We start from the raw sequence: 15,072 nt of genomic DNA on the forward strand, positions 1-15,072 counted from the left end.
TATTCTAGTAGTCATTAAAAATAGATAATGACATATTTAGGCCGCTTTTGTTATGGTTGACCAGACACCAATGGTGATTTAATGGAATGTGACTATCATACTATGTGATCCTTTTCTTTTTTCTTTTGTTAACATTATTTTCTATGTGCATATTTGACATACTATGCAAATACAATATGGAAGTTATTTTATTTTCCTTTTTGCTCACACTCCTTGCAAATTTGGCTCAAACTGATCCTTTTCTTTTTTCTTTTGTTTTGTTTTGTTTTTTTTTTGGCATTTCTTTTATCTATTCCAAAACTAAAATCTCTTACATATAAATTTCTCTTGTTAAATTGTCTTCATTTACACCAACCTCTCGTGGCTACCTTTTGGTCTAGGCATGGCCCAAGCCCAAATCGAACATATTAAATTGCCAAAGTCAATAGTATCAATTTTGAGCTTATAAAATCCACATTTTTATGAGTCTATGGGTTAATCCAATCAATTATGGGTTCTTTCATAAGTCTTTTTAGAAAGATCTTTCAGCAGCTAAGATGGCCAAAATGCATTGCGCTTTTGCGTATTGTCTTTAAAGACAAAGACCGTTTGATAAGCGGTTCAGTCAGTTTGTCTGGCTTTTAAAAAACATTCAAAAGGCTATTTGTCATGTAAAAAGACTAGGAAGCTTCATAAAATTTGGCATTTCCAGTATTTTCTGTGCATATCATGGTTTTCAAAATTGGACCGGACCGGATGGTGGGATTGGAAAAACCAGGAACCGATTAGGTGACTAGTTTTGGTTTTCCCTAAAACCGGAAATTTGCCCAAAACCATTAATTTTGGTCAACAAACCGTTGACCCAGGTGATTAATTGTTCGAACCGTTCAAACGGTTTTGACCATTTTTTGTTTTTAAAAATTTTTATTTTTTTGTCAGATTCGATCCGTTTGAATGGTCGGACCTGTAACCGGACCCTTGACCGATTTGGTCATCGGGTCGTTTTTAAAAACCATGGTGCATATATCTTCAACTTTTGGTTATCAAACGAAAAAAAAATCAAATTTTAGTCTTCTGGGTTTGCAAAAGACCCGCATGGAAAGACTTGCCATAAAAAAATCCAATTACTATGACTCGCATTTTAGGTAATTTCATCATTTTAGAGATTCCAACACTGGTTTGATCGTTTCTCTTCAGCATGATCTAAACTCATATCGACTGATGCGGGTCTGTGATGGGGTTGGACATTGGACTTTCGATTGATGCGGGTCGGATGGGATTGATCATCCATTCGGACTAAAATACCCACAGGGTCGGGTCAGTTTGGCCGTGCAGCCCTATGGCCCTATGCCCCTACCTACATGCTACACGGCCCTACATCCCATTTCGTATGCCATAATTTTCCCGGTTGATTCCAATCTACCGGACTACCGGTGAACTTAGCACCTTTACTTTAGTCGCGATTAGTTTGCTTTAATCTTCAGCGATTTATCTTCTTTTAAGTGTTATCTCGTAAATTGTTTTTAGCCTTGCTTAATTTTGTGAGTTGAAAAAGGGTTGGAAGCAGCAAAACTGGACAAGCATGGTCGTTGTGAAGTAGGCAAGTAGCCATGAAGAACAACGACCGAGAGGAGGAGCGAAAGAAGGATCCCTCTCTCAACATCGACTCTAGATTCAATCAAACCCTCAGAAGTGTTCAAGGGTACGTCCTCATCTTAGACTCGAGATTCAATTTCTCCTTACTCTAGATTCGAAGGCGTATCTGTTCTTATGATTCCGAATTGCAATTATGAGATTTTCTAGCACAGTGTTTCTGATTTCTCAATTGGAGGGTTGTATTGCAACCAGAATAGAAGTTTCAATTGGGTTGCTTTTAGATCTATCAAATTAAGCGAACTACTTGAAAATGTTCATCTGAGTACTGTGCATTTCACTTTTTGTTTGTAGAAATCACAATCAAACGATTATTTAGTTGTCTACCTTTTGATTTCAACTACCCACTGGGATAAAAGCACACTTGAATTGTTTTTCTTCGAATTCTAAATGCTAAGAATACATGTAGTTGTTTTACATGATTACTCAAGTTGGAAATGTACATGGTTTTTTTCTAGGTTATGCTAATTTATATTGAAACCCTAGTAGAACCCCGAGTGATTTGTCTTTTTAGCTTTATATAGTCGTACAATTACATAGAAGCATTTTGGATTTTGCATAAGTAGTGCTAGATCTCTCAACTTGTAAACAATATCGGTGTGAGTGCTGAGTTTTTTGCCAACACTCACTTCATAGAAATGGATAAACTAGAACTTTGGAGTTCAGTGTGAACAGCCCATCTAGATGGATCCTGTGGTCAACTAGCTCAGGGATTGAGTACCACATATGAGTTGTATTGGGTGACTGCCCCTCTGCAATTAGCATGCATAGCATGTTTGATTTTATTGTACTATGATACTCTTCGTGGCTTTACTCTTGTTTGTAGTCTCCTAGGGAGAGGATTATGGATCCTGTGGTCAACTAACTCTTCTACTGACTGTTGAAAAGAGACTGAGAACCACATGAGTTGTATTGGGTGACTGTGTCTCTGTAATAGCATGCATAGCATGTGCTATTTTGTTGTACTGTGATAGCCTTCATGGCTTTACTCTTGTTTGTAGTCTCCAAGGGAGAGAATTATGGATTCTGTGGTCAACTAACTCTTCAGCTGACTGTTGGAAAGGGATTGAGCACCGCATATGAGTTGTATTGGGTGACTGCCCTTCTGCAATAGCATGCATAGCATGTGCTGTTTTGTTGTACTATGATAGCCTTCATATCCTTGCACTTGTTTGTAGTCTCCTAGGGGAGGATTATGGATCCTGTGGCCAACTAACTCTTCACCTTACTGTTGGAAAGGGATTGAGCACCACATACGAGTTGTATTGGGTAACTGTCCCTATACAATAACATGAATAGCATGTGCAGTTTTGTTGTACTATGATAGTCTTTGTGGCTTTGCTCTTCTTTGTAGTCTCCTAGGGGGATTATGGATACTGTGGTCAACTAACTCTTCTTCAACTGTTGGAAAGGGATTGAGTACCACCTATGAGTTGTATTGAGTGACTGCCCCTCTGCAATAGCATGGATAGCATGTGCAGTTTTGTTGTACCATGATAACCTTCGTGGCTTTGCTCTTGTTTGTAGTTTCTAGGAAGAGGATTTTGTAATTTTCATTTTTTTTTGATTTGCAAATACATAGGCAGGATGGTACTTGACATTCCTTGTATTCGCCTTTGAATTTTGATTGGTTGTAAGATTTACTGATTTTACCCCCATTTAGATGATTAAAATGCAAGCAATAACATTTCTGTCTGATGGACTGAATGATATGTGGGATCAGTTATTAAATTTCTTTTGTTATATATCATTGTTTTTTTCCTTTTCATTTTAAAAGCTTTTGGGCCTAGTTATAGATGCATATTTTAGGCAGCATCTGTTACTTTAGAAAGATTTCTTCTTTTGTTCTTATGTACTCAGGAAGCAGAAAATAGATGTTTTCCCTTTTCCAGCCGCCATCAAATGCAACCTTAGTTGCCATTAATGTTGGAAATACTGAGAATGCTCTATCTATTCTTCTCTTCATATATTTTCTAGATTGCTTAAAGGACGGAGCTTCCCTGGAAAAGTATTGCTTACCCGGAGGTCAGATCCACTGGATGTCTCTGGCTTATCAGAACACTCTCCAGGTATTGAAAGGAGCCACTCAGAAAATGATCTTGGACCAGGTGAAAACATGGACAGGTCTTCTGAGGTATATATTATTACATTACCCTATCTAATTTCTCTCTCTCTCTCTCTCTCTTTCTTTTAAGTTGATACATTATCTGAGTTTCATTATTAAAATAAACAAAACTGTTTCATAATAACAATAAAATAGTGCTTCATAACAAAACTTGATTTTTTTTGGGTATAGGAAGAATATCATGGTGCAATCAAGCCACCAAACAGTATGACTGCTAATAGGTTAAAATCATCTATTCCAAATATTCAAAATTCATCCAGAGAATCTCAGAAGAACACGACGGGGGCTAGAGCTACTGATTCAGCAAGGGTTATGAAGTTCAAAAAGGAACTCTCTGGACCAACTGTTATATTGGGTATTTGCTTTTCTCCCTTGGTTATCTGATTGGTTACTTTATTCGTTAGTTATTTTTTATCAGTTTTTCTTTCTTTATTTTTTTTAACATTGGAAGCCCTTTACTACTGGATGTTTGGAACATGAAATGGTATTTGCTTTAATCCTTGCTAATTTAATGAATCAATTTTTGTTTTGCTGATAAAAAATGGTATTTATGCTTTAAAATTGCGAACAAAGCAACAAATATTGCATGCATACTGTCTTCCTTTCCTTTTCTTTTTCTGTGGTTATTTCAACATGGACACAGATTCTGTGTTTTTTTTCTTTTTTGATTAGTAAGCAAATAAATATCTCTTGACAGGCTGACAGACACAAACACATGCTTGCGTCATGACCCAGCTTGGCAGGATGTGTGTGTGGACATAAATGCTGTGTTTCAGTATTAATGTTACATGTTAGGCATGGAAAGCCAAGAAATCTAGAAATAGTGTACGAATTCAACTAAGCAATAATGATTAAATAAATTATTAAATTACTATAGATGGTAATCTTAGTAAATAACCTTTATATGCTTTGTTGTGGATTGTTTATTCTTACTGTGTGACATATTGACATCATAGTAGAAATACCGGAAATTTAAGAATATACTGTTCCTCTGGTACTAAGTTGTCTTTTTCTTTTTGATTATTGACAGATCTCAGGATCTTGAATTAATGTAAAAGGAATTGCATTATAGATGAAAACAGTTTACGCTCCTATTTTATTACAATTGAAACCACCTGGCTTATCCTCCTCATATACATTATCCTCCGCGGTGTGGCGGGGGGGATCCAGTACAGTTCAACCTGATTCACTCCTGCTCTTGCAATGAATCAGCTATGCTGTTGGTTGATTTTCTAACCTATCCAAATGAGGTGTTCATTCTGGAAGGATCCAATTTTCCTCAGACTACCAAGTGAGGACAGACCTAATACAGCTCGACTTGGTTTGCTCCTTCTGTTGCAAGCAAATCTGCTAGGTTGTTGGTGATCTTCTAATCAATCTTAGTGAAGTGTTCATTTTGGAAGTAAAAAATCTAGCCTCTCCACTGGCATGATGGAGCACACACAAAACTTTGCCCTCTTCTTGCATCCACTCCATCTCCACCTATTTCTTCCACTTACAATTGGGGGGATCCAAAGAAATACTCCGCCAAGTCCATGACTTCAGCCTAAATTGTAGTCCTATCTCCCATGGAACCTGAATACACCATGACAATGTCTCATTCATGGTTTCCCACTTATTTCAGTATGGGAACCATGAATTTTAGTTTTGATAGCATTTGAGGGCAGTGCTGTCTTTCCTTTGGTGGTACTGAATTTTGATGGGAGTTGTGTGGGCAATCCTGGCCTCTCTGGAATTGGCTGTGTAATCAGAGATGAGGAAGGAAATATACACGTTGTCTTCTCAGGCCCAATTGAGCAAGGTGATGTGGCATCAGCAGAATTCTTGGCTGCTGTTTTTGGAGTTGAGAAAGCCAAAGAATTGGGTATTGAACGATTGATTATTGAAGGTGATTCCAAAACAGTAGTAGAATGGCTAAAGAAGGGAGAGGGAGTGTCTTGGCACCTAAGGAATGCACTTAGGCGTTTCAAATGACTCTCTAGGGGCGTGGTTATTCAGGTTAATTGGATTAGAAGATCTGCCAATAGTCTGGCAGATGGTCTTGCTAAGCAAAAGTTTCAGACAGAGTATGTTTTGGGCTCAGCTGTAATATTTGTGGGGTTTAGACATCTGGTGTCTTCTGTTTCTTCCACAATGTTTTGTTTCTCTGCTTTCTTTTAAAATTAATAAAATCCTTTCATGTGTTACTGATAGAAAACATTATTTTCTTGATCAATTTCATCGATGGATCACTTAGCTATGTTTATTTTTCTCCATATAAATAAATGCAATTCTTCACTTTATTCTGAGTAAGGGATCATTATTTTCACTTTAGAACATTAAGTGTAGAGGCAGCTCAAAATTAGTCAATGATGGAACATTATTTTTGTGATCAATCTCATAGATTGGTCACTTAGCTATGTTTATTTTTCTCCATACAATTATATGCATTTCTTCACTTATGAGCTGGTTGATCGATCAACCTGCGCATAGTCAAATTAGTTTTGCAAGTTAATGTTCTAATCTATATAAATGAGAGGTAATATAAATGTGTATGATCTTTATTGTACCCATTGACACCATTCAATATTGCATCATGTTTTAGTGGTTGCAGTGCCAATTTGTTCCACTATCACTGTCAGTTAAAGGGAGGATAATGTTACTATTTGCCCTGTAATTTTTATTTCTGGTTAAATGTTTCATATGAATAGATATCTTGAAAGCATCTGCTGCGCTTATAATGTCCTTTTGAAAGCTTTTAATTGCCTGTTTGCCTCAACCACTGGATTTCTTTTTCTATTTGTTGGTTCCAATTGTCCAATTTTATAATTTATGTTCCTTTTTTAATACATTTTTGATGTTTCTTTTTCATCATATAGAGACATTACGTGAGTTATCTTGGAGTGGCGTACCTCCATATATGCGCCCAAATGTATGGAGGCTTCTTTTGGTAAGTCCAGTTTTAACTAAATTTACTGTTCTGAGTCTTCTTGAATTGATAGCAGACCTTCTGTGGTAGTTCTATGTTTGGTAAATGATAACTAACCAATATAGGGTTATGACAACTAGACGTAATTCTGAGAGAGTAAATTGATTAGGACTATGTCAATTAAAATAAGGGAAATTGCCAAAAACTCACCATGAGTTTTTGGCATTTCTCTTAAACTCACCACAACTTTTCAAAATGTCTAAAACTCACCATGTCACTAACTTGACGTTAAAGAGACTAACGGATATTAATATATTACCATTTTAACCTTCATAGAAAAATATAAAATATAAACATATATAAAATATATACATATATTTTAATATTTAGATATGAAAAAAAGAAAAGTTCAAATAATATTTTCAAATATAAAATACATAAAAACACAGAAATTGAAAAAATATAAAAAATTATAGAAATTGCACACAAAATAAAAAATTATTTTAAAATTATAGAAACTATAGAAATTGAAAAACAAAATTGTAAAAAAAACACCAAAAATGATAGAAAAATATAGAAATTGCAAATAAATAACAAAAAATACAGGAAATTTTATAGGTTGTAGATAGAAAAATATAAAAAAATATAAAAATGTAAAAAAACATAAATTATAACAAAACATTAGAAATTACAACAAAATGCTAAAATGTAAAAAAAAGAAAATTGAAAAATGAAAAAGACCCTTTTCCTCTAACTCGCCATTCAAGGGTGATTTGGTCATAAGAATTGTTATTTATGCTGACGTGGACACCTCTGTTAAGAAGCATTAACGGTGCACTAACGGAAGGTGAATTTTGGAAAATGAAAACTTACTGACATGGTGAGTTTTAGACATTTTGAAAACTTGTGGTGAGTTTAGGAGAAATGCTGAAAACTCATGGTGAGTTTTAGACAATTTCCCTTAAAATAAGGACTAGAGCTATCTAATACTTGTTGTAGCTATGGTTGCTTGTAAAAATATATCATTGAAGGATCAATTCATTTGCATGACCTTGTAATAGTGTTGTTGGGTTGTGAATGTATAGCTTCATTTCAGGGAATATACTTGTAAAAAAAGAATGTAATGTTTGCATTACTGTCCTAAATGACTTAAAATAAGGTTATCATTACAATTAAATCCCAGTGATTTTCAAAACAAGATGTATTTTTATGGATAAGAAGGTATGGTAACCACATCTATATGCCTTTGAAGGAACCAAAAAGTGCCAAGGGCAATCCAAGTCAATGTATGAACTCCATTGAACATCAAGTGAAAAAACAGAAAACATCTCATTTGACATGCCAGAACTCTAGTTCAACCCCATTGCACCTCCTCTTTCAAGACCATAAGCAATCATGTTAGCAGATCTTGTAATCCATTTAAACAAAGGGTTTAATGTGGAAAGGGGAGGTAACATCTTGTGCTTCCTTTTAGGCTTATTGTACACTTTTTCTTTTCTTAATAAAAATATAACTCATTTATCAAAAAAGGGGTTTAATGTGGAAGGAAAATAGCTGAACAATTGGGTATGCAAGTTTAGGAAGTGGAGCAGACTAAAGTCTATTCTAGGAAAAAAGAAGAAAAAAGAAAGTGAGAAAGAAAAAGAGGAAGGTGAATGTGGGATTGAGGATTTGAGGGTATTTATAGAAAGATTTAATGAAGATCATAAGCTGGAACGTTAGAGGTTTGGGTAGCGCTAGAAAGAGGAGGGTAATTAAGGATTTGTTGAAGAGAGAGACCAGATATAGTTCTGATTCAGGAAACAAAGCTAACAGAGATGGACAACAAGTAGGTAAGGTGTGGTTGTATGGCTAGGGGAACTAGCTAGACAGTGTTGTCGTAATGGGGAGTCTCTGGTGGTCTAATCACTGTGGATGGATGGTGTGGTGGAATCATTAGAAGAGCTGGTGGGAAAATTTTCAGTTTCTGTAAAATTTAAGAATGTTAGCAATGGATTCATTTGGGTGCTAATGTTTATGGACCCAACTCATATAGAGAAAGAAGAGAATGTGGGAAGAACTTGTTGATATTAGGGGTCTGTGGGAGGGCCTGTGGTGTTTAGGAGATTGTAATGTGGTTGGATTCACCGAAGAGGCATGTAACCCCAATTCGTTGTCACTATCAATATGAGAACATTCAATGAGTTTGTAGGTGATTGTGAATTGAAGGAAATCCCCCTACACCAAGCAAAATTTATGTGGTCAAATCGACAAACTTCCCCTACCTGTTTGAAGCTAGATATATTCCTTTTCAATCTTGTGTGGGAAGCACATTGGGAAGGATTGGTGTCTAGAACTTTGCCAAGGGTCACATCTGATCATTGCCTGATTAGAATTGGAATAGAGGATTTCCTTAGTGGTCCTACCCTATTCAGATTTGAGAACACGTGGTTGAGTCATCCAGATTTTTTAAAGAAGGTGGAAGGATGGCTGAAGGAAGAATGGAGGGGAGCGACTTAGAAAGGGATTAGATTCCATAGGAAGATACAGAGGTTAAAGGGGAATATCAAAGAGTTGAGGAACTATATCTCTTTGGGAGGCAGAAAAACCCTAATAAATTCTACCCTTTCTAACCTACCCATTTATTATCTCTCAGTTTTCAAAATGTCCCTTAAGGAGGCTGTGAAGGAAAAGATTATGTGTGGTTTTTATGGGAGCTAGGCGAAGATAAAAGGGATCATTTGGTTAAATGGGAGACTGTTTGTAAAAGAAAGGATCCAGGGAGATTGGGTTTAGGTAATATAGGGAAGAAGAATGTAGCATTGTTGGGTAAATGGTTATGGAGGTGGTCTTTGGAGAGGGAGAGGTAATGGCGCTGGGTGATAGAGAGTATACATGGACAGGCATGCAATGGTTGGGTTGCAAGGATATCTTCACAGGGAACTTTGGCTTTACCCTGGAAGGCTGTTCATGATAGAGTCTCATGACTCTCATCAGGTAAGCTGCTTGTACTGGAGATAAAATTCTGTTTTGGGAGGATGTTTGGATCGAGTGTTCGGCTCTTTAGGATCACTTTTCTGCTTTGCACTCTCTTTCCCTGCTTAAGAACGAATCTGTCCAAAGATATGTTTCTTCTTCCTTTGTGTTAGGCTTAAATTAGGACCTGAATTCTAGAAGAGGGTTGAGGGATTTTGAATTGGGCTTGTTTGCATCTTTGTTGAGTTGCTTGGAAATGTTTATTTGGACCCTTCTAACCTTGATAACTGAATTTGTACTCCCAGCCTCTTTGGGTCCTTGTGCCTCTTTCCTCTTTGTGCTCCTCTTCCCCTTCCCCCAGCCTTTCCCTAAGAAAGAAATTTGGCTAAAAGAGGGGGACAAAAACACACACTTTTTCCATAAAATTGCAAATGCAAGAGCCAGAGCTTCTACAATTACCTGGTTGGAAGGGGAGGGTAGGGTGGGGGATTTTGAGGTAGACATGAAGACAGTGGCAGTCAGCTTTTATAAAAATCTGTATAAAGAATCCTGGTTCTTTAGACCATTTCCTAGGTCCCTTCCCTTTAAACAGTTGAGTGATGTGCAATCCACCTTCATTGAAAGACCTTTCACGGAGGAGGAAATAAAAGCAGCAATTAAGATGTTGGTAGATGAGAGATTCCCGGGGCCAGATGGACTTACAAATCTTTTCTACATTAAATGCTGGGACTTCTGAATGTCTTTCATGGCTTTTATGAGAGAGGTTCATTGTAGAGGAGTTTAAACACTACCTTTATTACCCTTATTCCGAAGATTGAAGGTGCAGTGAACATAAAAGATTTCAGGCCGATTAGTCTTCTGCATAGCTTCTATAAAATCTTAGCCAAAGTTCTTGCTGAGAGAATGAAAGGGGTTCTCGGTAGTGTTATCTCTAACAATCAAAGTGCCTTTATTCCGGGTAGACAAATGCTTGATTCAGTTCTTATTGCCAATGAGCTTATTCACTCAAGGAGAAAAGAAGGTTCCCCAGGGCTGATTTGTAAACTTGATATTGAAAAGGCTTATGATCATGTCAACTTGAGATGTGTTGATCTTGTGTTGCAGAAGATGGATTTTGGGCAGAAATGGAGGAACTGGATAAAAGTATGTATCACCTCCAAAATTTTCAGTCTTGATTAATGGACAATCTGTAGGCTTCTTTGATGGTTCCAGGGGTCTTAGACAGGGTGATCCCTTGTCTCCATTACTATTTATGTGTAAGGGAGATCCTCACTTTGTTTTGTAAAAAGGCTGCTGAATCTGGTGAGTGGGAAGGGTTTGCAATTACTCTGGAGGGGGAGAAGGTGAACATTCTCCAATTTGCAGATGATACTTTATGTTTTGTGGATGCTTCTCCCTCCCAGGTGGACTTAATTCTTGGGATCTTATCTTGGTTTGAGGTGGTCTCTGGCCTTAAAGTCAATTGGAATAAAAGTCAACTCATTCCAGTGGGTCAGGTATCCAACTTAGCTGATTGTGCGGAAATTTTGGCATGTCAGATTGAGTCCCTTCTAGTTAAATATTTAGGTCTTCCTCTGAGTGCGAGTTGTGGGCTATCTTCAATTTGGGACTCGGTTATTGAAAGAATGGAGAGAAAATTGGCATCTTGGAAGGCAAAATACCTTTCTTTTGGGGGTAGGGTAACTTTGATTAAGAGCACACTGTCCAATTTACCTACCTATTTCTTCTCCCTTTTCCTTATTCCTAACAAAGTTGCAAGAAAGCTTGAAAAACTTCAAAGGAGATTTGTGGTTTAGGCATAAAGAGGAGAAAAAAATTCATCTTGTTAGTTGGGATCAAGTCTGCCTCCCCAAGGATGAAGGTGGTTTAGGCATAAAGAAGTTGAAATCTTTTAATTCTGCCCTTCTCTATAAGTGGATCTGGAGATTTGTGGCTGAAAATGATGCCTGGTGGAGATCTCTCATTGTTGGTAAGTATGGAGTGGAGTGGGGCAACTGGAGAACTAGGGACCCTCCTCCCAGTTGGGGAAACTCTCTGTGGAAAGGGATAACGAAGAACTTCTTTGTTCTTGCTGATGGGATCTCAATTAAAGTCGGCAATGGTAGTAGAACCAAGTTTTGGAAGGACTTGCTGAATCTTTTCCTCTCCTCTTTCAGTGTGCATCTAACCAAGAGGCTTTTGTTGCTGAGTGTTGCGACTTATCTGGAGATTCAGTTATTTGGTCCCCTGCCTTTAGAAGGAACCTTTTCGATTGGGAGTTGGAAGAGATAATGAACATGTTAACCATTCTTCAGAATCAAGAGGTTGATTTCTGCTCAGAAGATAAGTGGTATTGGAAGTGGAATCCAGATGGTGTTTTCTCTGTCAAGTCTTTGGCTTCCAAACTTCGTAGAATGGGTGCCACTGGTTTCCCTTGCCATCAGGTGAGGAATCCCATTAGCCCATCTAAATCCAACTTTCTAGTTTGGACTATGGTTCTAAATAAATGTCTGGCTAGAGCTAATCTTGTGAGAAGGGGCATTCAGCTTTTGGACCTTTCAAGCAGTTTGTGTGGGAACAATTCTGAAACTACTGATCATTTGTGCATTCACTGCCTGTTTTCTTCTTAGCTGTGGAATCATTTCTTCAGCTCTATGAACTTAAGATGGCTTATGTCAAGTTCGGTAAAGGAGCTTTGTGTTGCTGGAATTTTAATGGGCTTATCAAGAAAAGGAAGATAGTGTGGAACACTATTCCTAGTGCTGTCTTATGGTCTATTTGGTCTGAGAGGAATAAAAGGATTTTCTATAATAAGGCTTTAAGTCCTGAAGAGTTAATCCAGAAAGCAGTGGGCAATTAATCTCTTGGGTGTCAGTCTTTGAAGAGTTCAGAAATTGTAATTTGTCTGTTGTTTTTCATTCCAGTTCTTGGTGGAATATGTAATTGCTGATTTGTTCAGTCGGCCTTTCTGGGACTGATCTCAGCTTGTTTGTGTAGCTTTTGATTCAATAAATATTACGTTACCTTTTTCCAAAAAAAGTTCCCAAAAAGAGGCATGAGATGCAGCCTCAAATCAAAGCAAAGAATTACAGTTTAGCCCAAAACATCTAACTCCTATGCACCCTTTGTTTAGCTAGTGAGTCTGCTATTTACTGATCTTCTTTCCCATTGGAATTGGACTGACATGTTTGTAGTTAGCCATCTGAATCTTCGTAAAACCCCCTTATAGGACCAGGCTGCTGTTTCTGGTTCTTTTAACCACTAGATCACCAGCTTGGAATCACCTTTGATTAAAAGTTGTTCACAACTCAGTTCTTTGGCAAACTCAGCTCCTTGTAGCACTGCTTGAGTTTCTGCAATAACTGAACCCCCTACTCCTATAGGGCCAGAATATAAAGTGATACTTAACCCCTCTGCATTTCTAAGCACTCTCCCAATACCAGAAGGTCCCGGATTGCCTAAACTGCTACCATCAAAGTTGAGCTTATTCGCTTAATGAATACCCTCTCCAGGAGGTTTCCATTCTATTGACGGTTTACTTCTCGCACTAGAACTTTTGGCAGCCACTCCACTTCCCAATTTCTCCATAAATCATTGAAAGAGAACAGAGAAAAAAGTTCCAAAGTCTTCACCTAGTTGATGGCTCTATTAATTAAACATTCCTAAACATTGACCTCATTCCTTTCCTTCTCATAAAAAATTCTGTAATTTCTTTCCTCCCCCAGACAGCCCTAGCACATCTCCACAAGGCTCTACCTCTTTTCTTAGGCCACTTGAAGGTTGTAGATTGCTAATCTACATTGGCATTGTCCACCTGCACCCAAAAAGACTAAAAAGTCTTTCCCAGAGGCCTACAACAAAATGACATGATAGTATTAAATGGTAACAACTTTCTCCATTTGCTTTGTAGAGGATACTCCAATTGGGGGAGATACTGAGACAAGGTCTTCTTGTTTGCAGGTTGTCCAAACTGTTTAGTTTCTCAAGAGAGGCCTACCAACAAAGAGCTCGTACTTTAGGAGTGTTAGAATACACAAACCAGGGGTATTTTGGTCATTTGGGTTTATATATTTGAGAGTGAAAAGTCTATTTTATTTAAGTTTAAGTTATGTGTCCCATCACTTATGAGGGACAATATGGTCTTTTCTTGTAACTATGTTATTGGAGATAAATACAAGTGGGTTGGCTAGAGGTGGACTGATTTTTCCTAATCTGGCCGAACCCTTTTTCTTCTTTCTCGTCTTCTTCTTTTCTACTTTAACCTAGAATCGAATAGGGATTTCACATGGTATCAGAGCAATAAAACCTAGTTCTCTTTTCCCTTTTTTTTTTCTTTCCTCACTGTTTGTCTTCTTCCTGGGTTTGCCGCCAACTGTTTCAGCTTTCTTCGATTTTCTTCTAGCCTGAGTGGAAGCTCGACAAGAGGCCAAAAAGGAGTGGTCGTTTTGTGGTTTTGGAGGTGAGTATGCCTCCAGTTACTGTGGTGGTGGTCGTTGAGGTTGTGTACTAGATGCCCTCTATTCTGTGATACGAAGAGGGCTGTTTGTGGACAGGTATGAGCAATTCTGTTTTTTGCCCAAATAGTGGACTGTAAATGCTGTGTTTTGGTTCAAAATATTTTTTTTGTGGAGGTTTGAAGTGATTAGTATGCATATCAGTCTTGTTCTTCTCTGTTTTTACCTCATATGTGTGCTGAAAGTAGAGTTTTTCGACTGCTGAAGTTCACGACAGCAGTGGTGTGGTTGCGGTTGTATTGTGTTGAATGGTGTGTGGGTGATTTTGAATAGTTGAAAGTGAAACCTTGTGTCGTGTGGTGGTGTTTATGCTGATTTCTGTTTTGGTTTAATGGCTGAGTGACTTCAGCCCTTGTATTTGGTGTGTGAATGGTTCTGCAGTGTGCAGTACAGGTGTTTGATTTAATGACTGAGTGATTTCAGTTTTTGTATTTGATGTGCAATGTGTATTTGAAGAAGTTGGTGGTGTTGAGAGTGAGATAAGTTTTGTGGAAGTGCGTGAAGTTGTGCTAAATATTTGAAGGTGAATTAGTTAAGATGGCATCGATTGGAGATGGGAATGACAATAAAACAGGCGTTATGATTCCTCCAGATTACCTAAATGTTCAAATGACATCTATTAAGTTGAATGGTGAGAATTATGTACTGTGGGCAAAATCTGTGGAGGTGTTTTTAAAGGCCAAGAGAAAAGTAAAACATGTGAGAGAGGAGAAATCCTCCCTCTGATTCTCTGGGGTTTAGTGATTGGGAACAGGAAGATGCAGAAATAATGACATGGTTGTGGAATAGCATGGAACAAAAAATTAGCGTGAACTTTATGTTCCTAGATACAACTAGAGAAATCTGGGATCATGCTAAGAAACTGTACTCTGGACAAGACAATACAACTAGGGTGTATTAGTTGTACCAAGAGTACTTTTATCTGAAGCAAGGCAGTCAAAGTTTGGAGGAATACTATG

The 15,072-nt window shown here is 37.6% G+C and overlaps 1 protein-coding gene across 2 annotated transcripts in view; it reads left to right on the forward strand.

Moving 5' to 3' along the window:
- The first annotated feature begins 1,357 nt into the window (after positions 1 to 1,357).
- LOC148873346 (Ypt/Rab-GAP domain of gyp1p superfamily protein) overlaps positions 1,358 to 15,072 on the forward strand; it is a 46,817-nt gene continuing 33,102 nt past the window's right edge. The window contains exons 1-4 of one of the 2 annotated variants that reach the window (XM_088962376.1): positions 1,358 to 1,681; positions 3,610 to 3,766; positions 3,929 to 4,112; positions 6,616 to 6,686. In XM_088962376.1, coding sequence (XP_088818502.1) covers positions 1,590 to 1,681; positions 3,610 to 3,766; positions 3,929 to 4,112; positions 6,616 to 6,686 — 504 coding nt within the window. In that variant the 5' untranslated portion in view covers positions 1,358 to 1,589. The remainder of the gene's footprint in view (positions 1,682 to 3,609; positions 3,767 to 3,928; positions 4,113 to 6,615; positions 6,687 to 15,072) is intronic. The other variant, XM_088962375.1, reaches the window with a different exon arrangement.

This window comes from Nelumbo lutea, chromosome 1, assembly GCF_056320005.1.
Source record: "Nelumbo lutea isolate HS-2025 chromosome 1, American lotus-T2T, whole genome shotgun sequence".
Taxonomy (NCBI): Eukaryota; Viridiplantae; Streptophyta; class Magnoliopsida; order Proteales; family Nelumbonaceae; genus Nelumbo; species Nelumbo lutea.